This window comes from Capricornis sumatraensis, chromosome 4, assembly GCF_032405125.1.
Source record: "Capricornis sumatraensis isolate serow.1 chromosome 4, serow.2, whole genome shotgun sequence".
Taxonomy (NCBI): domain Eukaryota; kingdom Metazoa; phylum Chordata; class Mammalia; order Artiodactyla; family Bovidae; genus Capricornis; species Capricornis sumatraensis.
The window spans coordinates 8,642,766-8,667,047 of record NC_091072.1 but is presented as its reverse complement, the minus strand read 5'-3'; the positions used below and the strand labels follow the sequence as shown (position 1 = coordinate 8,667,047).

The 24,282-nt window shown below is 41.5% G+C and overlaps 1 protein-coding gene across 2 annotated transcripts in view; it reads right to left on the bottom strand.

The window, feature by feature from the left end:
- The window catches only part of KAT6A (lysine acetyltransferase 6A), a 101,223-nt gene that overhangs the window by 39,737 nt on the left and 37,204 nt on the right, over positions 1 to 24,282 (bottom strand). For both annotated transcript variants that reach the window (XM_068971159.1, XM_068971157.1), the window contains exons 2-7: positions 11,438 to 11,546; positions 8,735 to 8,850; positions 7,896 to 7,977; positions 6,879 to 7,014; positions 5,235 to 5,551; positions 2,640 to 2,758 (exon numbers count right to left, since the gene is read on the bottom strand). In XM_068971159.1, the coding sequence (XP_068827260.1) occupies positions 2,640 to 2,758; positions 5,235 to 5,551; positions 6,879 to 7,014; positions 7,896 to 7,977; positions 8,735 to 8,850; positions 11,438 to 11,546 (879 nt within the window). The remainder of the gene's footprint in view (positions 1 to 2,639; positions 2,759 to 5,234; positions 5,552 to 6,878; positions 7,015 to 7,895; positions 7,978 to 8,734; positions 8,851 to 11,437; positions 11,547 to 24,282) is intronic.

Sequence of the window (24,282 nt, the reverse complement as noted above, 5' to 3'; positions counted from 1 at the left end):
ACCTGATTAAACTTAAAGGCTTTTGCAGAGCAAAGGAAACTATAAGCCAGGTGAAAAGACAACCCTCAGAATGGGAGAAAAGAATAGCAAAGGAAACAACTGACAAAGGACTAGTTTCCAAAATACGCAAGCAGCTCATACAATTCAATGTCAGAAAAACAAACAACCCAACCAAATGTGGGGGAAAGACCTAAACAGACGTTTCTCCAAAGAAGACATACAGATGGCTAACAAGCATATGAAAAGATGCTCAACATAGCTCATTATCAGAGAAATGCAGATCAAAACTACAATGAGATATCACCTCACACCAGTCAGAATGGCCATCATCAAGAAGTCTACAAACAATAAATGCTGCAGAGGGTGTGGAGAAAGGGAACACTCTTCCACTGTTGGTGGGAATGTAAATTGACGCAGCCACTATGGAAGATAGTATGGAGATTCCTTAAAAAACTAGGAATAGAAGCAGCATATGACCCAGCAATCCCACTCCTAGGCCATAGGCCCTGAGGAAACCAAAATTGAAAAAGACAACACATGTTCATTTTTCACTGAACATGGAAGCAACCTAGATGTCCATCGACAGATGAATGGATAAAGAAGTTGTGGTACATGTAACAATGGAATGTTACTTAGCCATAAAAACAAACACGTATGAGTTACAGTTCTGATGAGGTGCGTGAACCTAGAACCTATTATACAGAGTGAAGTCAGTCAGAAAGAGAAAGATAAATATTGCATTCTAACACATATATACGGAATCTAGAAGAATGGCACTGAAGAATTTATTTACAGGGCAGCAATGGAGAAACAGACATAGAGAATAGTCTTATGGACATGGGGAGAGGGCAGGAGAGGGTGAGATGGATGGAGAGAGTAACATGGAAAGTTACATTACCATATGTTAAATAGCCAATGGGAATTTGCTGTGTGACTCAGGAAACTCAAACAGAGGCTCTGTATCAACCTAGAGGGATGGGACAGGGTGGGAGATGGGAGGGAGGTTCAAAGGGGAGGGGATATAGGTATACATATGGCTGATTCGTGTTGAGGTTTGACAGAAAACAGCAAAATTCTGTAAAGCAATTACCCTTCAATAAAAAAATCAATTAAAAAGAAAAAAAAATTTTTTTTAAGTGAGGAAACTCCTCTCTCCTTTGAATTCCCACTAAATACCAGGTAAACGCCTACTAGAGTACCTGTAACACTTTTTTTTTTTTTTTACTTATTGTCAGGAAAAGAACATGCCTTTAGAGGATAAGCAAGTTGTCTGAAGTCAATAAAAGACCAAGGCTTGAACCCAGATCCCCCGACTCAAAGCCAAACCTGGTTAAGTCCTAAGATGGTGAAATGCTTGTTTCCTGAATATTCATACTGTTGTTGTTATTTCTCAAAAATGCATAGGAATGGAGGCGCAGACGTGGGGAGCAGACTTGCAGACACAGTGGGGGAAAGAGAGGGCAGGACAGACGCATAGAGCAGCCCCGACATACACACAGCCATGTGCAAAATAGACACCCGCCAAGAAGCAGCTGCGTGACAACACGGGGGGCCAGCTCGGCGCTACACGACAGCCTGGGGGGGGGACGGGGTGGGAGGGAGGCTCAGCGGCGGGGGGCATATGCATGCACGGCTGATTCACCTTGCTGTATGGCAGAAAGTGACACAATGTTGTAATGTGATTATCCTCCAATTAAAAAAAAATACATAAACAATCTGTTCACTAGTCAATCTTTGAACCCAAAGAGGTTCACCCACACATCAGGAATCCCCAGCAGTGGCCTTATAAATTCTTAATTTCAAGATAAGAGATAGAACTCAACTTGGCTTACACAGTGAGCTGGTGGCAAAGCAGCAAGACAAAAGATAAGCAAAGTCCAAGAGTCTTCATGACCCACACCTGCACTTTTCCTATCCTTTCTCCTGCCATGATCTACACCTTTGTTCTCTGCGTTTCAAAGAATACTTCCAGATCTGTGCACTTCCGTTTTTCCTAACTAATGAGACCACATTCCTTGTCATCCAGATAAACTCCTTTACATTTCTAAGACCAGCTCAAGCAGTATTTCCCCTCAATGAAGCCTCTCTAACTCCCCAGAGAGAAGTACAGGCTTGCCTCCTCTACTCCCCACACTTCACCTATTCTATAATTAAACTTCCACATTAAGGAAATTATTTACAAGTCTCTCCTGGCTGGAGAAGGAATCCTGTCATTTACTTTGGCATCTCCAGCAGCTGGCACATAAGCAGGCTCTGTGTCTGCATGTTTATATCTTGCTATGTGACAACAAAGGATTAAGGCACAAGCATTTAATAAATATTTCCTGAGTTAATGAATATGTGTTTCATCACCTGAGAGAGGTTTGGTTTTCGTTTGTGTGCCAGTCAAATCCTAAACTCTTCTTCACATAAGACAGAAAATAAACCAAGCTCACTGGATAGTTAAAGCAATGTGTTTATCTGCAAAACCAAACCAATTACCATGGGTTTGGAAAGAACACCTTAACCAGCAATGGACATGCACAAACCACATCAGACCAGACGGATGAATAAACTGCTACTGCTTTACCCACAATATAATTAACCCTGTTTCTTACCCACGAACAAACTGACTGTCCAATGTGAGTATTCCACTTTACCTGCAGCGCTTGTTCTTGGATGTCACGAAATAATTCCATATCCTTCTCAGTCATGATTTCCTGGCTCCCAAAGAGCCGGTCCTCGCTTTCTTGTTTGCCATCCCAGCCGTCCTGATTGTCTGCACGTTAAGAAAGGGCTTACATGTTATTGATGCTATCATGACTTCAGCACCCAAACTAGAACAAATTTCAAAAGTCTTACTAATATTTATATAAGAGAGAAAAGGACAACACTAAGCTGACTTTCAGAAAGATCCTGGTCAATAAAGGATATGTACCTATTATATCTGCCTTATAATGAAAACCCTGAATGGACTTAAAGCTTTTTGAAAATATTACACAACTAAATTTAAACTTCATTGAACAAGTCTGTATTTCAACATATACATACATGTATATATAAAAAGTAAAACAGGAAAAAGGTCTAAGGAATATGCAATCTATTCTGAAATAACAAGAATATAAAACTTTTAACACATGTCAACATGCAAATGTTGCTTTTTCATTCTTTGGTAGTATGGAAAAAGTTTATTGTATAGCAGGACATAATGTTCATCACTTTAGAGTAAAACAAGAAAACTCTGCTCCTCTTAAAATTCTCAATGATTCCACAGTCTTCATAAGGCCAACCCATTCTTATCTCAACAAAACAGTCAATTTCAAGTGGTTATTTTAACTGATGCCCAGTGCCAACTCCCCAACTCCCCTCCCATTCTGGGTGCCCGTTAAAAGCACAAAGTCCAAAGCCTGAGGATCACAGGCAGTAACCCTCTGGGAAAGTACAAGAAGTTAAAATGAGCATTCACTGAATGACACACCTTCCTCAAATGGGCAAAGAAGCGGGTGGGAGGGGTACCGGGGGGAGCAAGAGGAGCATTGGCCTTTGCATTTGGAAATGACATCGATGCGGTCCTGCTGCTTCTCTCAATGTGTGCGGCTGAAAAGACCCGTTAGGGACAGTTCTTTTAAAAAATCAACTGTATACAAAGTTACTCATTTTGTGGAAGAATGGAACAGGACAGGGGCTCACTCTCCATGATAGTCCTAAACTGAAAAACACGTGTCTGATCTGAAGATACTCTGAGCCTTCACTGCCCCCTAGTGTGTGCCACAGCCAGACGCAGGCCCAGGTCGGGTACAGCCCTCCACGCACTCTACCAGATGGTGCAGGCTGCCTCCTGAACTGCAGCTCAGAGGCAAAATGATAAGAGCCCGTCAAAGCCAACTCAGCAATGGTTCTCCACACACTCGATGCATTTGCTCTGATCGAAAATGTCTAACACTTGCAGCAGAGTCTTCTAATAATCTACCTCCAGTGAAACGGTTAATTCAGAAATCCCTTTTTATCACCCTCTGCTTTATGAGATTCTTTCCTAAGTCCAACCTGAACAGCCTGCATGTTTTCTCAGATAAATGTACTCGGAGTGGGCCTTATCTTCAGTCTACATGGCTGATAAAGACTTAAAAAGTAAAAGCCTAAACCGTAATTAGTTGATTGCCACTCAGGTGAAAAGTCAATCAATACAGCATAAAAGGGGGGCGGATCTGACAAGGATGAGGATCTTTCCCTCCTGCAGTGGCCTGGTCCATCCTTTATAGAAGCAGGAATGATACGGAGTGGGAGTACAATTCCCAGTGGGACAGTCGGGGGAAGGAATCAGAGTTCAGACTGCCCCCTGCAGCCCATGAGGCACTGTCTGGGCACACACAGCCCACGACCTGAGAGCCCACTCTCACTCTTCGACTTTGCTCAGAGCCCTTCCGACTTCCTTCACACTATCTGGTGCTGTCAGCTCCACAGCGATGAGACCAGCTCATCAACACTGTCTCCTCTGACCTGAATTATCTGCTACACTTTTAACTCTTCTTCACAGATCTTATCTAATCTGAAAATGAGGGAACTTAGCCTGAAACGTAGGCAAATAGTCTGAAGCTGTGGCTCTCTAAGAATAATCCATGAAAAATTACAACTGTATCTGCCAAGATCTGAAGTAAAAAATCAATGACCTCATCATATTTCCAAATAAGTTGGTCTTTCACTTATGCTCAGATTAACAGCAGCCTATTTACCCATACTCGCTGCAGTTCCTTCCAGGAACAAAAGCGAGCATATGAAGCTCATCACATGATTTACTCTGTAATTTATGGAATATAAAGCTATCCCTGAGTCAAGGTTATAACCCACACTTCTGTAGGCAGATTCTTCGTGCTTCCACCAAAAAAAACATCTTCTTTTCTCGAAAACTCCTACTTGTCCACTCTCCAGCTTCATCTCTAGGTTCTAAATTCCTGCCATTGTTATCACTTGCTGCTGCTGCTGCTGCTGCTAAGTCACTTCAGTCGTGTCCGACTCTGTGTGACCCCATAGACGGCAGCCCACCAGGCTCCGCTGTCGCTGGGATTCTCCAGGCAAGAACACTGGAGTGGGTTGCCATCTCTTTCTCCCAAGTATCACCTAAATACATGACCTTGAACATATTCTCATATCCCAAGACCGATTTTTACTAAATCAAATATCAATCTACTCCAGATAAGTAGTGTTATTCCAAGCACCAGCCTTGGCATGCTCCTTGTTTCCAGGCGAGCAGCCTTTACCTGTGGGCCAATCTGAAGCGCTTGGCTTCCTGCTGCCCTTCTTCCGAGCTCTGTATTGCTCAGAGTAGTCTACCACTTCCCCCCGAGGCTTCCGCCCATCGGGAGAAGGGGTAAAGAATTTGGTAAGGCCATCGATGAGCCCTTTGGTTTTCTTATTGAACTTCAAGGGGACACTGCCATCTCTGCAGAAGTCCAAGCCATCTATTTGCTCTAGGTATCCTTCTTCTGATGACGATGCTGACTGGCTGGAGAGAGTGATTTTACGTTTCCGACCCCTTCCAGGGCCTGTTCGAACTTTGCTGAAGGGACCTTTTGACCTAAGGAGCCAAACAGAGAAAGGGGGAGCTATTAAAAAGAAATCTTTATAAGGTTTCTGTTTAATACATAACATATAGTAAATATCTACAACTGTATGTTTTAAATCCATATTGTTAAGAATACTCCATAAACTGTAATAAATATTATATGATTAAGAAGTAATATTATTAGAAACATCCACTTCTGGGAAGCCTATGCATTTTATAATGAAAAGAATCCTAGGCCGGGAGTCAGACAGCATATGTGAGTCATAACTCTGCCACTTACCAGCTGCACATCTTAGACAAATCACATTCTCTTTAAACAAGTATCTTTACCTACACAATGAGAGCTGTACCACAGAAAACCTAAGACCCTTCCTGGTATGAAGGCTCTTCCTAGGATCTTTGCACCAACTCAGAGTTAGACTCTTACCTCTCAACATAAGGATGGGTTACTCCCTGCAAGCCAGGAATCAAAAGATCTTTTTATAGGAAAATTAAAGCTTGATTTAAGATTTAAAAGCATGAATTACAGTACTGGTTCTGTGTATTTCAAACTGCTAATGCCCATTCACTTCAGTTATTATCACCTTCAAGATAGTCTTAAGTATAGAAAAGGTGGGTAAATTTTAGGAGGGGTGGACAGGCTTAAAGGTAGTTTACATATCATCAAAGGTGAATTACTGAAGAGATACTTCTAAAAAAAGAGACAAAATTAGCTACTGAATCTTGCCCCACCTCCTCCAGACATAGCCCAGTTTTCTAGTCCACAAGAGACAATTATATTCCTGATTTCTGCTAATAGGTGAAAATTCCACATTATTTTACTTTAGGACACAGAAATGGGACTTAGCTATGAGCAATAAGAGAAGCTATCCAGCAATTTGTACATATAACACAAACTACTGAGATAACATTAAGAAAAGAATCTTTGAAATGCTTCAATAATGTAATTTTTTCTTCCTTGTTTTTCAGGTAAAAGAGAAAATTTAAGGAAACGGCTAAGAGCCAGACTTCGGTGCCAGCCTACTGGGGTTTTAATCTCAGTTCAACACTTACTATAAACTATGCAAGTTACTGCTCTATGCTATAGCTTCCTCCTTTGAAAAATCAGAGTACCAACAGTTCCTATTTCCCTAGGCTATTGGAAGAATTACATGATTTAATACATGTAAAGTACTTAGAACAGGGGGTGCCTTGGCCCTGTTAAGGGCTCAATAAGCATTAGCCATTATTATTAGTACATAAAAGTCAACCTCCTTTTCCAAAGGCAAACAAGTGAGCCCTGCCCTGCAGAGAAGGCCCTGCCCTCTCCTCCCCTCACCCTGCCACAAGCGCAACTTACACCGTGGTTTGCTTCTTTAACCTGTTTTTTGGACGTCCTATTGGATTAGCATAGCGCCGTTTTATCTGTGCTGCCTTCTTCTGCAGAAGCTTCCTTCCTTTTTTCCTAGGTCGACATATCTGACATATCCACATGCCTGTAAAGAAAGAAGATCCAAGTAAACGGAAGAGGTAGGGAGAGGGGACACTCGTTCCCCCAGTGCATACAGGTGTGACTCACGGAACAAGTAGGAAGAGGGGACACTTGTTCCCCCAGTGCATACAGGTGTGACTCATGGAAGAGGTACGGAGAGGGGACACTCGTTCCCCCAGTGCATACAGGTGTGACTCTTTCAAAAGGTAACCATCAATAGTGGCACAGAGGGCTCAAGTAAAATCCTGAAGTGGAATAACTTGGCTACAACTAGGGCTGAGTCTCTTTCCATCAGCAGGAAACACTTTGTCAAAGAGACATAAAGTATCTCACAAGCATTTTACTTATATCTATGAATCACAAAAACCAGAGTTGAAAATGGAATTTATGATAAGACAAAGCAGAGAAGACTAATGATTTTTTTGAAGAAAGTGTAAGCATATGATAATATGGAAGTCCAAACAGGCAGCTATCTCAGGTTTTCAATAAACCAGAGGCTCTAACAGCTTTAAGCCCCTCAAAGGTGATGAGTTGTGATATAATCAACATGACCTAATAGAATTTCACTTCTTCAAGAAATAAATATTTCAAAGTATTATATAAGTCAAGTATTTTGCCCTCTAGCTACAGGGCTGGCAAAAATTGGTAAATGGACATCTTCACCCTCATGGATGCGTAAACACTGAAACCAGAGGAAACTAATACTAAAGCCACACCACATAAGAACGTCATGAGACTGTCCCATCCTTAGGGCCACAGCTCTCCACTCAAGACAGCCCAGAGGGGAAGATGCAAGCTATTCTTTCACTTCAACAAAGTAGGTTAAAAGGCGCTTTCACTACCCTGCCCCTTACCGCCAGCTTGATTTCGGAAAGTGTCTCTTACCTTTTGGCATCCGAGTGAGTGGCGGATCACAACATTCCATGTGAAAACCCCGGTCACAGGAATCACAAAAGAGCATGTTATCCTAAAGCAGAGAAAGAACAGCTCTGCTCAGTCACATGAAACAGAAACATATTAGGGTCATGACTTTACGAAACCTAGGGGGCTCGTTTCCACAGAGGAGATGAGTTACCTAGTAATAAAAGTTCCCTTAATCTGTAGTAGTTGAGGAAACGCACAGCCTGAGTTAGCAAAAAGTTTTGCTTCATCCATCTTTAACAAGGAACTAAGGCTTCATTACTTCTAAAAAAAATGTGCGTCCAGTAGCCAGATACAAGATAACGTTTTTAGTCTGTTTTAATAAAAGAGAGAGGAAGATGACTGTAATTAATACAACTGATCATTCCTAAATGAATACCTCCATAAGACTCAAATTTCGCAAGTATTTCTTTAAAGTAGCTAGTCTCTCTGCAAACATACAATTAAAGTGCTTTAGTAACTACCAAGAAATCTGGGAATTCCCTCGCAGTCCAGGGGCGAGGACTCTGCGCTTCTACGGCTGGGGGACCCAGGTTCGATCCTTGTCAGGGAACTAAGATCCCATAAGCGGCACAGTTTGGCCAAAAAAAACTGGGGAGTGGGGTAGAAAACTGCCTAGAAATTACTCAAGAATTATTCAATACTCGCTCATGCATCACTGAGCAAGTTGTCTAAACGAATGATGTGAACTTTAAGAGGCTACTGTTCTAAATTCTGCTGAACCAAGTGACTACAGAAGAAAATGGCAGTTGTGCACTCTACTTCTACATGGAATATTCACAATGGAAGGCAAAGCTACTCACTGCATTTTTGCCTTGGTCTCGACAGGAGCTGCACGTTTTACACTCGATGCACTGCCACCGTAAGGCCTTCACTCTAACCGTTAGTTCGGGGGAAAACTTCAAACAGGACGGATGACCTAATAAAAGGTGAAAAGTGGCAAACGAAACAATCAAGAATCATTCTGCAACTGTATGAAAGAGATGCTGTAGAAAAAAGGGAATCATCTTAAATCAAAACATCAAGGAAAACAAAGAGCTCCGGGAAGCCTGCCACACGCGCCTCACCAGGACCTGACACTCCAGTTCAGTTTTATGCGCGCTACATACACCAGCCCCTCCCAATTTGATTATTAAAAAAACCTGAAAAATTCCAAACTTGTATTAAGGCTGCATTAATTAAAGTACTGTGTGTGTGCACATGGTCCTATGTATATGAATGCATGATATGCCTGGGCCATTTCTGGAAGAATAAACACAAAAACTGTTTACAACTGTAACATCCTAGGATGCAGCGCTATAAATATTTTCCAGGAAAGGGATTTTACATTTCACGTTATACCCTTCTGTGCTCACATTTGTTAAACAATAATGTGTTACGTTTATAACTAATAAATAAATTTTTAAAATCCCATCATTTAAAAGCGAGTTATGTGCTCATGACTTAAGGCACTCAAGATAAAACTAACCCTAAGCAATATTTCCACTGTGATCAGAATTAACAGTAACAGGGAAAAAAAAGGTTCCTCTCTCAAGAGTTACAATCAGTTTGATTCTCAAAAACAGGATAGCAAATTTGCTCGTAAAGATTTATCTGTTTCCTCTAAAAATTGGTTATGTTTATTTTTCTTCAGTGAGAGAAAGGGTTGGTTAAATTATCTTTCTCTTTTCTAGCAATAAATTTTCTTTTTTAAGAGATAAGAAATTTATCAAAACATCACTAACATCCAAGAAAAATGGTAGAAGTGTAAAAAAATCTCATCTGCAATCTCATCATCCCAGAAGAGCTATTTTCATGTTCTACTTTTCCTTTCTAAACTAACTAAAGCCCTTGAACGGTTTTAATTATAGGATATGTGCAGCTTCGCTCTGCTTTTCATTATTTTATTCAAGCAAACTTTATATTTACATTCCTTAAACTGATTATACTCCAGAGTTGACACACTAGAACCTACCTGATCATCTGCCTGTTGTGAATATTTACACAATTAACCCATAACAGTTATTAGAATACTAAAATGAATTATTTCATGATTACAGATGCTTTCCTTCTTTTAAGTTAATTCCTTAGAATAAATTCCTAAAAGAGGAATTGGCAAGCGAAATGAAATAAACATTTCTATAGCTTGAGAGGTAGATCTGCCCTGCCAAAACATGCTCCAAGCCCTACGATGTAATATCCAGTGACATCAGCAGCGCACAAACCTTTTACCACAATTTTATCAGCTCCAGTTTGGGCTCTCTTATCTTTCAAGTTTTATAAAAGCTATAAAATAACACTTCGCTGCTGCTTTGGTGAGTCTTCCTATTATTATTTGGGGAAAACATTTTTAATGTGCTCAACTCTTAATTTCTGTCACATAAATGGCCTATTCATCTCCTTTGCCCCTTGGACTTTAAAAATGTAAATGCGTTCCTTGTACTTCATAGCTTTTGGCCCTTTGCCAAATGTTTAACACAATTATTTTTCTCAAACAATTCTTCCTGTTTAAAATTTGGGGTACTTTAGCTTTCAATGTGGAAAATGCCCAACTTTCATGTACTTGACCATATCCATGGTCTCTTCCTTGGTTACTGTGACAGCCAAGCAGCCCTCCTGGCAACACCACCGGCTCACACCCTGTGAGTCCTCTGCACCAAACAGGATGCTGCTGCAATGGCCACCTGACTGCTAAGGTCAGAGTGAAAGCCGCTGCCATTCCACCTGGCTCTTTCTCTCCGGTGGGCCACCTCTGGCCCGGGAATCAGGCCTCAAGGCCGGTCCAGAGCTTGCCTCTTCAGCCCTTCCAACAATCTTACAAAAACCTTATTCTGGTATTGAATTCCTCTCCTCTTGAAGCACATAGTGTTTTTTGCTTTCTGGACTAAATCCTGTTTGTTACTGGTATAACACACTGAATATCAAGCCAATGATCAAAGATACTACAAAGCTTCATTAGTTCTTAAAATGTAGACAAAGAATGTCTCTGAAATTAACAAATTAGGAGACTGAAAAATCTTTTTTAGAGCCCCAAATTTCACACAGCTCACTAAATTGCAGTCAACACTCTGTTTCTCAATGTGACATATGTAAGTTTATGTAAAAAAAAAAAAAAAATCTGTTATCCTGGTTCTATTCACAAAGGCTGAGGCATAAATCAAGGGTGAGTAGTGATTATTAAAGAAACCAGCAATAACTTCCAACTGACTGCTATGATTTGAATAGATGCTTGATAGTGAAATATAAAGACTAACAGAAAAAAATAAAAAAAAACTAACAGAAACAAAAAGAAGTCTATGGAACACTTCTTATAAAAAAACAGCTACTAAGACCTGGTTTAAGTTAACTGAATCAAACATTTCAAGTATACATTTAAACTCTTCCCTCATCTAGAAGCTCATCTCAGGTCCCTAAAACCAGAATCAAATGCAAATGTGACTCTCTTAAGGATCAAGCGTACAATTTCCAGCTAAACATGCTCTTGCCTGACAAACCCCGTGAGACCGCGCGCACAGAGGGTCACCTACCACTGTTGCCGCAGTCCGCACAGGAGATGAGTTCCTCTGGCTTCTTTTCTCGGTTTTGCTCTTTTGTGCCAAGACAGAAACTACAGATGGGGATGGGTTCAGCAACCGGCTGCAAAGAAAAACACAATTCACTCGGTACTGGGGCTTTTCTTTAGTGTTAATATAAAGACAGTAGAAGTACAATTTAAATTCCTTTAAGAGTTGCATACAACTTTGGGACAAATGTATACCCCTCCGAAATTTCCAACTCACAAAGTAGATGGGTTTTTACCAAGCCTGCTTTGGCTACATCTTTATAAATGGTCCTGACACTGGCAACTTTGGTCTAAAAACTCATACCCCAATCAGTTGGTCACTTAGAAACTAAATGACCCAATATGGGTTAAGCAAAGCAATCGACTACCTAAGAATGAAAAATTCAACTAAATTAAGTACAAGAATCATAGTATTAGCCTTTACAAGGCATGTGATGTAAGAGAAAAATAATAACAATCATAATGAAAAGCAGGTCATTAGTGCAACAAGACAAACAGAGCTCTGTGCAAATGGGAAAAATACATTCCAATGTGATCTGGAAGAGATGGGCTGAATGAGCAAGACAACACATATTAAGTGCCAGTACTTAATACATGGGTGTTATGGTAATCTAAGAAGCTTCTCCAAAGACAACAGATAGTAACTGTTAAAAGCAGGTTTAAACCTCGGTCTCTAGGTTCCTCCACAGCAGTGGATGGAGAGAAGGGCAGTACAGGCAGTGTAAACAAGGTGAGCTTCGGTATACAGTCTGCCAAGGCTAGTACTTTAAAGATAGAGTTTCTGTGATAAGCGGGGGCGGGGGGCGAGGGGACGAGAGAGAGAGGCTAGATCAGTTCTTTAAGACTGCCACTGAATGTCTTATAAAGAAGCTGGACTTCACCCTGCAGAAAAGAACAATAAGTTACTGAACCAAGAGACGATTACCTGTACTTGAGAAAAATAGCCCCATATCAATAAAAAAGGCAGACTGGGGAAAAGGGAATGGAAACGCAGAGCTAGCTACAGGCTCAGAAAGCGACCAGCAGTGGAAGTAACAGGAAAGGAAATGAATTAAACATGACACGACCCAGCAAGGGAACAACAACAACTTAACTGAAAAGGTGGTGACATCATCAACTACGAAAGTCATCCTAGAGAAGAAAGTCAGGAGGAAAGGAAAGAGCCGATGAGTCTGATTTCAGCTGTGTTTCATCGGGAGGTACTCTCAGTCACCTCTCAACTCCGCTAAGCAGGGTGCAGGACAGTGACACACAGCCCTCCACATGCTTTCAGTCTACTGGGGAGAGCAGACAGAGCGTCTACAGGTATCGTGGCAGAAGGACAAGAGTGGGAGACAAAGGACCAGGTGATCAAGGAGGTGCAAGCGGGGTCAGGGAAAGGCTTCCTAGAGTTATCTGACAGGCACCGGCACACCTGAAGGGGATGCTGAAAGAAAACACAGAATCACAGAGAATCAGATTTGAGAGCCAGGTGGAATGAGCTTAGTTTGGGTCTTAATAGAGCTTAAAATGCCTATGAAACATCCAAGGAGCAATGTCCATGGATCTGGAGCTCAAGAGAAAGGTTGATTTGGAAATTAAAATCTAGAAGTCACAGTCAGCCTTCCATATCCCTGGGTTCCACATTCTTGAATTGAACCAACTGTGGATCCAAATCAGTTGAATCTGGAATCCAGAACCCGCAGATACCTTGAGGGCTGACTATACATACAAAACAGCTGTAATCCCATCAGTTGAAGGGTTTTCCCATGGACAACAGGTGGAAAGGAGAGCCAAGAGAGCCTGACAGAAGAAAAAGCCTGGAAAAGAAATAGACTAGTCAGAGAGCTCAGTGGTACATCAATATAAAAACGTCCAACACAAGCAAACCAACAGTACTGCTCAGCCAAGAGATGAAATGAGAGATGAACAGCTGGGAGTTGTCTTTTAACACCTGTGGCTGTGGTAAAGACAACCACATCCTTCCTTTAAAAAGAACCAGGGAATAAACCTGGGAAAGACATTATACAGGAGCAGAAGCTTGAAGTAACCTCTAAGAAGGCAGAAGCAAGGTCATGAGGTTTGAGCTTCATGCTGCAGCCTCTCAGGACCGCTAGAAGATTTTAACAGAGGAATGATATGAGCAAGATTTGAAGTTTTAAAAAGTCACTGTGTAAGTGGAAATGGTCGGGAAGGAATAGGATCTACATGCGATCCAGGCCATGAGTAACCAGGGCCTGCATTAAGGCACCGACGAAATGACTGGAGGAGAGACATAAGGGGACTGGAAAAGGCAGATCTGGCGGGAACTGACGGGTAACTCCTCAGGGGTAGCGGGCAGGGAGCAGAGAAGGATGGAAGACCAGAGGGACACCATCAGAGAAGCGAAGAGGCGAGCCACAGAAAGGCAGATCTTAGCGCACGTTTAACTAACAAATGTTCATATCCAGTACTACCCAGAAAAACCCTTCCATGTCAGTCAGGAAAAGACAGACGACTTCAACAGGTGCTTTACAGCAGAAAGCACATGGAGCACAGGGCAGCGCAGCCGTCATCTCCTTGACCTAACCACGCTACACTGAGGGTGTTTCTTCTCTGACCACATAAGACCAAGCCTAAAAACAATAAATATTTTAGCTACCAAAAAAAAAAAAAAAACGGAACCTGTAGAGAAATATTGTTATCAACTGATCATGATATTGTAACTTAACTGATAATTCCAGGGCTTTCTGTATTTTAATTTCAGGGCACTTTTTAAGCACAATTGGGGCAAGAGTAATAGTACTTTGAGAATTAGTCATTTTAGCTGATGAACTACAAGCAAAAAAGTGGTTTAAATAAATCATCTAGGTTACAACATAAATCTATGAGGTTTTCTGTGTGGATCAAATAGAAGTGCTGATCAGCTAATTGTGTGGTTTGTTTTGGCACATCCCTAACCATATCATGAAGTGTGAAAAAAATTACAACTCCAGAGGATTCTCATTCCCGAAATATCATTGAGTATGAAGATCACTGAGACAGGCTAATACTACATTGTGTTTGCTCATTGTAAGAGGTGAGCCTGAACTGTACTGGAGTAGTGACATGCATAACATTTTCCAAGTAAAACTCTACCAGCTGATTTCAAGTATCCTGCATCACAAAAATAAAATGAGAACAACTGATAATCCAGGAGCAAATCTTAAAAATATGTATAGATGCACAATATGCCATACAGTCACTGATCCCAGAACTGTCAGAACATAGTCCTCATATCTCATCGTTTTCATGTCTCCATAAAGCAAATCTATTCTACTGCTAATAAAACAAGAGAAAAAAACTGCAGCAAATGATGCCTCACACCATTAAACACAGAAGCCAGAGCGAGCCCGTAGCTTGGTGCCCACCTCTCATCCAGCCCAATGACATCCAGTTTCAAGACTCTGTGACCTGTACACCCCTCCACACACCCACAGGGCCTCCCCAACCTCACCTGCTACAGCTCTCTCTCTTTTACACTTTGCTCTTTCTTTACGAGTCAGATATTCCAAGACCTCTGCCCCTGCTTTCCTTCTGTCTGGAGAGCACTTCCCTAGATCCTTCAGACCTCTACTCAAACGTCGCCTTCAGTAAGATTCTCTGACCACTCCATCTAACACCTCAAACCAATTTGCCAACCACAGAAAGTCATATCTCCCTTCCCTGCTTTATTTTTTCTTCTTAAACTCTTCTCACTAATTGAAATACTGTATGTGTCTCTTACCATTTGTTCCCCCAATGAAATGTAAACTACATGAAAGCTATGATTTCTGTTTGCTGAGGATTATATTCCTAGTACTAAGAACAGTGTCTAGCATATAATATACATTTAATAAGTGTTGTTCAGTGCATTAATTAAATTACCCTGAAAAACTGGAAACAATAAGAAAAACAGTATCTTAGAAAGAACAATGAGTTGGTTACGAGACTGAGAGAGCTATGTTCAGCTCAATAATAATCTCAATAATATAAAAACACTCTACTGATTATTTAATTTATATGTAGAGTACATCGTGTGAAATGCTGGGTTGGATGAAGCACAAGCTGGAATCAAGATTGCTGGGGGAAATATAAATAACCTCAGATAGGCAGATGATACCACCCTTATGGCAGAAAGTGAAGAAGAACTAAAGAGCCTCTTGATGAAAGTGAAAGAGTGAAAAAGTTGGCTTAAAACTCAACATTCAGAAAACTAAGATCATGGCATCCGGTCCCATCACTTCCTGGCAAATAGATGGGGAAACAGTGGGAACAGTAAGAGATTTCATTTTGGGGGGCTCCAAAATCACTGCAGATGATGGCTACAGCCATGAAATTAAAAGACGCTTGCTCCTTGGAAGAAAACTATGACCAACCTAGACAGCATACTGAAAAGCAGAGACATTACTTTGCTGACAAAGGTCCAGAAAGTAAAGGCTATGGTTTTTCCAGTGGTCATGTATGGATGTGAGAGTTGGATCATAAAGAAAGCTGAGCGCCAAAGAATTGATGCTTTTGAACTGTGGTTTGGAGAAGACTCTTGAGAGTCCCTTGGACTGCAAGGAGATCCAACCAGTCCATCCTAAAGGAAATCAGTTCTGAATGTTCATTGGAAGGACTGATACTGAAGCTGAAATTCCAATGCTTTGGCCACCTGATGCGAAGAACTGACTCACTGGAAAAAGACCCTGATGCTGGGAAAGATTGAAGGCAGGAGGAGAAGGGATGACAGAGGATGAGATGGTTGGATGGCATCACCGACTCAATGGACATGAGTTTGAGCAAGTTCCCAGAGTTGGCGATGGACAGGGAGGCCTGGGTGCTGCAGTCCATGGGGTCGCAAAGAGTCGGACACGACTGAGTGACTGAACTGAACTACTGTTTCCAAGTGATTACATGGTCTCCATAACTAAGTAAGATTTCTGCCACAGCAACCCGCTGCTATTCGACTTCTCAAAAGCAGGGGGAGGTTTGTGGCCGGAGGCATTTAGATGGTACTGTGTCAAGGAGGGACACAGGCTGACTTAAGCTCCCTGTTGAGATACCCCAAATAATCACTAGATGGCAGCATTGAGACAAACACACAGCAGAGCTTCGGGTAAGTAGGCCGAAGGCTGCGTAGCATTCGGACTTGGGTTTTGGGAAATAACTTTGGAAAAAAAGAACAGCAAAAATTTTGCCCAATGATCTCTATTACATGAGGTTAAAACATGAAAAAAATAAATAAATTTTGGACACAATCATTTAGACAATCTTAAATGTAACATTTTCTAGGCGCTGAAATGCATCATCTGTTATTCCCATCTTTATTAAAGTACAATTTTATTTTTTCCCACACCTGACTTTAATTTTTTAACCACTATATACTTGTCTGTGTCTCTATGTTCTCATATCTTCTGAGGACCTCAAACCTATCTTTATGTTGTCTCTCTTTCTAAACACTGACATAAAGGATAATCAAGAATCTGTTTTAATTATTTCTTTCAAAACGGAACTGAATGATAAATTCTAGAACTGTGACCACCAGAATTTTCAAGGACAAAACTGCATTTGTAAACTTAGATTTATGATTTCAGAAACCTCTAAGCGATCATATGTCACAGACTCTGAAGTAATAAAGCTTTGTGACTTCTTAAAAGTTACAAATCCTCATTTTATGACCACTGGAAATGATTAAGACAAGTTAGCAGAGCCAATATTAAGAGTATGAAAGAAATATATAATTCATATAAGATTCCTTGAACTACTCAAACATGCACTAAGTAGTAGTAATAGTCATATCGTTCTTCCTTAGACTTGAATACAAAGTATCTATAAAGCTCTATAAAGACAGATTTTTAAGATGATGAAAAGCTTCTGGAAATGATAGTGGCAATGGTTTCAAACACTGTGAATATACTCAATGCCACTGAATTGTACACTAAAAAATGTTTAAAATTTTTATGTAAATTTTACCATAATAAAAAAATGAACAAAAAAATTAAGTGGTATAGATTTTTCATATTCTCACAAGTCAGATAATTAAAGTAGTAAGGTCAAAACTGATGAAGGTGAGAAGCAACTACTATAATCTGTCCTCATCTTGAAAACCTGTGTCTTTTAACTGTTCTTTGAGGACAGAAATTAGACTTAGAGATACAGTTTCAGCACTCCCCTAAATGAAAATGGTTTTCATCACTAATAACAAACTCTGGTAACTGAATTTAGCCATGCACCATTTTATTCTCATGCTCATTTTATTCTCATCTCTACCCTGAAGTTGGCTACCTTTTAATCTAATTACATGAAGACATCTCACCCTTAATGCCTTAACATTTTTCTTGTAAAACAAGTCTAAGTATTAAGATGATTTAAGTAATAAGGTCAAAACTGATGAAGATGAGAAGAAACTACTATAGTCTGCCATCAAGCACCTCTCAGTCTCAAGCAGAAACCTCTTTCCGACCGCTGCGTATCTGAGCCAGCTGGGTTCTGAACCACCGCAAGCTCCCCTCAAATCCACCCCCCAGACTTCTTTTCCTTATATTTAACTTCTCCTCACGCTATGAACCTCACCTACCTCTTTGAATTCTTCTAGTGGTTCAGAGCTATCTGTTTATCCTGTCTCTTTCTGCTCCTGCAATTACAATCAAGTAAATTTAACTGCCAATTAACTTTCTTACATAGATATTTATTTCACACAACTTGAAACTTAAATAATTTTCAGCAGAGAGATAATTTATTAGTTGATAACACGTACTGCTAAAGTATTGTTATGTATAATAAAGCGAACAGAATGGCTTTGCTATATACATTAATAATAAGTACCCAAAGGATAAAGAGGAGGTAAGTCTTAGCTTAGAAAAAGGAAAACTGACTACTCGTAGGTATTGTATAGTGAAGTGAAGCAAAATGCTGCTCAGTGACCAAGAGCACAACAAAAACAAATATTGCTAGGTTTTCAAAATTACTATCCAAAGAATAAAATGTCTTATAAATGCTACTGTTTGGTAAGCACTATAATATAAAATAAAATTTGATAAGACAGAGAATCAGGACTCACATTTTCAAACCACCTACAAATGTCAGTACAAACAAAACCCCTACAAAATAATTAGAAACCAATTAATCTGGTTTCACTTTTCACATTAACCATTTAACACACATACACACACAAAACTCTAAAGCAAGCTCTCTGAGAGAGTGATGGCATGATTCCTTATTTCCAATACTAGAAGGGAAGCAAACTGGCCCATAAGAAAGAGTTCACTTTAGGGAATGTTGGGAAGCATCGTACTCTGTGGAGAAGGCTGGACATTCTAACATACACCGTCCTCTTCCAGTTGAGCGAGCCCTCCTCTCAGCCTTGCCCAGCTCTTCACGACCAATGGCCTCGGGTGAGCTCATGCTTCTCCCGAATCCTTCCCAACAGTTTAGAATTCAACCTGTCTTCATCTTTTCCAGAAAGACAACCCTAGTGTTAGCAGCTCAGTTGTATCCTACTCTTTGTGACCCAGTGGACTGCAGCCTGCCAGGCTCCTCTGTCCATGGGATTCTCCAGACAAGAGTGGGCTCCCATTTACTCCTCCAGGGAGAAAGACAACCCTAGGTAAGCCGAAATTACCCTAGAACTCTTAATTCATGTCTTAAGTGCCTGGCACACAGTATGTATTAAATAAATAAGCATTTATTGAAATTAAAACACAACAAAATTTTGTTTAGCTCCATACAGGTTTATCAGTTACTTACTCAAAGCCTTTCCTCCAAGAATCAATAACCTTCAGGGGAGATATACTTGGGCAGGATTTAATCCCTTCAAATTCTTCAGCACCCCGTATGCTAGTAAGTACTCTATGGTTGCTTATTAAACATTTTTTCAGGACAATCTTTTCCTTAAATGTATACAGTTGTAAAAGAAACACAGTAATAAAACAACATGAATGGCCTGGAAAAGAGTCCATTCTCTACTATTTATAGTCTACAATAAGGTAACCTTGCATAATTTTAATCAGTTCCAACATAACCAATTAGCCATTACAAAGCTTTAATAGGGGTACTAAATTAAGTTCTTTTATTATGATGAGTTCATTCAATGACTTCTACAATTAGATATAATAACAAGATCATTGGGGAAAGAAAATAAGTTAATGATATAATTAGATCAGTAATGATCAATTTCAATTTACACTCTTACTATATAGAATACTGCACATTTAGATGAGAAAGCAATCATCTGTCAAGATAGTATAACAACTTTCTATTCCTTAATCAGAGGTGATATCAAAAATGGTAATATGCATATTTGCTAGATTTAAATTCTACACTAAGAAATAGTAACGAAATCGTCTTTTTTTCCCATATTCCTCAGTTATTTGAAAGCTCTGCTTTCTGTTTGTCAGACACATCACCACGTTATCAATTTCCTCATTCATCCAAATCTGACACTGCCAAGTTCTGACTGCCGCTCCCTTCCTCTGTGGCCTTTCCTTCCTACTTCTGTTTCTTTTATACACCCAGGGCTCTCCCCTAATTCTGAGTCACATCACCAATACTATCTTCTACACGGACTGACCAGTCTTTCTTTAATGTGTTTTTGCACACTACTACCAGATTGTCCGGATCATGGGTATGTGTGAAGCTGCTCCAGTCATGTCTGACTCTTTGCAACCCTCTGGAGTGTAGCCCACCAGGCTCCTCTCTCCACGGGATTTTCCAGGCAAGAATACTGGAGTGGGCTGCCATGCCCTCCTCCAGGGGATCTTCCAGACCCAGGGATCGAACAAGGGATTGAACCCCAATCTCTTTTGTCTCCTGCATTGGCAGGAAGGTTATTTACGTCTACTGCCACCTGGTTTAATCCTCCTAAAATACTACCGTCTTTAATCCAGTTACTTGCCTGGCTCAAACTTACACACCCCCACTGCCAGCTCCTGTCACTGGTATGCCATTCTTCCACCACACACCAAACTGCCTTTCTCACACTGCCTTCGTCTACTCCCAACTACTCACTTGTCTTCAGATGTCATACTCAATGCTCTTTCTCCAGGTTATTTTGCCCCATCCCTCGAAGTTCTCTGTATCCCTGCCTCTAAGAATCAACTCAGGAGAGCTTAGGGACAGACTGGGTTTCCTCACTTACAGCATCACATTGGCCATGTTACATAACTCTTTGGTGCAAAATGGTACAACATACCTACCTTTCGAGTTACCAAGAAGATTAAATGAGATAAAGTTACGAGACTGTAACTCAAACATAAGCACCTAAAACAGCTGATTTCTTATACTTCAAAACTGTATCTATCCTTCAAAGTTCACCTTTGTTAAGTGACTATTTTTTTAAGTCAGAGCAAATTTTTGTTCTGACTCCCTCAAAAGGCACAGTGATTAAAATTTTCTATGAACTAAAAGACTTTCTATATATGGCATTTATTTGCATGACTGCATTCAGTTTTTTTAAGTCTTTCTGCACACACAATTACCACTTAAAAAAAAAAAAAAGAACTATACAGGTACTTGAGTATAAGAGCATTAGCAAAAGAATATTTTCTATGCTAAAAATATACAAAAGTGAGGATGGTTTACAAGGAGAAAGATATTCAACAAGACTTTTGTGTTCCCTTACATTTTTTAAGAGACATTTATTTACCAGCGTTTATTCTGACCAAACTATGGTCTAAAACAAGTAACAAATTGGCAAACAGCGTCATTCCCTCAAGTCCGACCAAAAACACCAACTGGCCCGTATCTGACACAACACGCCGTGCCCTGCTCCTGTCGGTCTGGAACTGGAAGGGCCTTCAAAGCCACTACACATGCACTTCAGCAGGGGCTAAAAGCGCTGTCCAAGGCTATACGCGCTTAGTCAAGTGGCTACAGCTAACACCCAAAGTCAGGTATGTACCCCAAATTCAACAGCGAGAGTACTGACTCTAGCCAAAAGCTTCAACTCAGTGACTCAATCTGAAGATACAATAATTTCTTAAAAATAGACAGACCTTACAGATGGGAAAGGCTGAGTTTCCATCACTGGTGAACAGTAACACTATCACTAACAATATGGTGTGGCAGAATTTACTCTTACACACTGAAAACTGAAGCTGACCAAGGGTGCACCCCCGCCTTCCTCAACGAGGCGCGTCATCCACAGCAATGAAAAATCACTCTCTGGGAGCCCACCCCGGCAGCCAGGGGTTAGGACACGGCGCTGTCACTGCCGGGGGCCAGGGTTCAACCCCTGGTCAGGGAACTAAGATCTCGCAAGCAGCACAACACGGCCCAAACCAAGCTTGTTTAAAAAAGGAAAGCCATCTTTTACCTCTTTTTCCCAATTCCAGAGAATGATTGAGGAGGGTATAAGAAAGACAAAAATGCAGAAGCCAGGGCAGGTCCCTGCTAGAGAGCTCTTGTGTTTTAGCACAGCACCTTAGGGGCCTGGTAAACAAGGCAGGCAAACTGCCTGCCTACGAACCCAGAGAGAGGGCAGTGACAGAGGGTCAAGGAAGCGGAAGCAGCGGGGAGCGTGGACAGAGAGGTGGCCGGGAACAAACCCCAGGAAGCAGGCTGGTCAAAGGACTGTGAAGAACCGTGTGACACCCCGTTCTAAGACTGTTTCTGTGCTACAACAGACATCTTCAAACTTGCACTCCACGTGAAAAAGAGAAGTGAGCAACTTTTCAGTAATGAAAAAAACAGTGAGGGAACTTCAGTTTGGTTCTTCCCGGAGCAGCGCAGAGGGCCACTCAGGGAGCCACGGCGCGACGGCCCAGAGCCTGCCCAGAGCCCGGCCCGGGGCGGCGGGGGGACCTGCGTGGCGGGAGTCAGGAGCCACTGGGAGAGCAGCCTCACCGCTGCAGCTGCAGTGGGCAAGGCTCCCCCGCCTGCAGGTTCCAGGTCCGCCAGGAGTAAGCGAGAACGCTTATTACAACTTGGCTGGAGTCTTCATTTTTCGTTTTAAAAGAAAACTTTATCCTCATAATTAAGTCATTACATCCTTGTTTAAAAAGTTAGGTAAGAAAGTGAGAGAAGACAGTAAAATTCCCCCTCCTCTTCCTCTCCGACAATAACCACTATCCACTGAGCACCCCAAGCGCTGTCATATACTCTTCACAGGCATCAACATGTTTAGACCCAACAACCACCCTATGGGCTAGGGACGCTGATCACCATTTTCCAGATGGGAAAACAGATCCCCAGAAAGATTAATGCGGCAGAGCCCAGACAGAAACCTAGGTATGCTGGCTGCAGAGACCACGTGCTTCAATCTGGAACTGTGCAGTCTCTGTTCATGTACACTGTTCTCAACTTTTCCTCTGTAGACAGTTTAAAACACACACATTAATAGGCTCATATGACATATAATGTATAATCTTCTTTCTGTTACATTTCCACATCAATAAATATAAATCAACATCACTTTCTAGTGGCTAGAAAACATCCATTACATGTTCTAAGATAATTTAAGCAATCCCACATAGATGAACATTTAATGGTTCTAATATTTTATTATACCCAATACTATAATCAAATACCCTTGTATATACATCTTTGCTCACTTTGGGGACTGTTTCCTCAGGATATATTTCTTGACCTGAATTGCTGGGTCAAAGAGGTACTCCTCCCTAAGATTTCTGACACATGCTGCCGAGTGCATTTCAGCAAGGCTGGCTCCCACCGGCAGTATCTGTGCCAGCCAGGAGGCTGTCGTCTCTCAGCTCCACGCTCACCCTCAGGCGGCTTTGTAACGCTGGGCTCAGAGGGCCCGCTTCGCTTCTCCTCACTCCACGGCCTTCCCAGGAGGCCCCAGCAACCGGGGCGCAGGAGGGCGAGCAGACGGTGAGCGGCAGAGAGTGGACGTGCCCCTTGCGGCCTGTCTCCTGGGCCGGCCAGGGCCGGCCGAGCAGCACGGTTGGCTGCGGTCTGCAGCTGCTAACAGCTCTCTCAGAACCACCTCCATCCTCTCGCGATTGCTGCTTTCCGACTGCATCTTGACTGATATGTCATCTCGTATCTTTTCTTAAAATGTTTACTTTATATTGGAGCACACTTGATTAACGATGATGTGTTAGTTACAGGTGTACAACAACGTGTGTTATCTCCTACCTTAGTAACTCAGCATGTCTATCTTCAGGTCAATGTTCTGGACGGATCTGTATCCCTCCAGGATTCATATGTTGAAGGTCTAACCCTCAACAGGACCGTACCTGGAGACAGGACTCTTAAGGAGTTAAAGTTAAGAGAGATTACAAGAGTGAGTCCCCAAGCCGAGAGGTCTGGTGTGCCATAGGAGCAGGAAGAGACCCCAGGAGTGTGTGCACCCAGAGGAAAAGAAGGTGACCGTCTGCAAGAGAAGGGGAGAGGCCTCAGGAGAAACAAGCCCTGTTGGAGCTCTCACCGTGGCCTTCAGCCTCCAGAACTGAGAAGAGGACGGCCTCCGTTTTGAGCTGCCCATCTGTGGGCTTCTGCATGGAAGCCTCAGATGACTGAGGCAGGTAAAATGACCTCACGCAGGTCTCACCCTCAGCGTACCTCTACACGCTATTGTCCACAGCACCTATTACGCAGAAGGACACTGAACGTGATGCTGGAGAAACAAGATACAACAAAACTAGTTCCTTGCTTCTGGGTCTTAGAATCTAGTTGTAAAAACAGAACACACACGTTAAAAATGCATTAGAATACAGGGTAGCACAAGAGAAGGAACAAAGACAGTGAAAATACTCCAGTGAACGGCACCCAAATGAACCTATTTATAATGATGCTTTCCCAAAATGAAAAAAAAAAGCAGGACTTCATCTTATTTTTTAAAGGTTTATATAAATCTTTCCTTAATAGCTAAAACCATTTTCTTTAGAC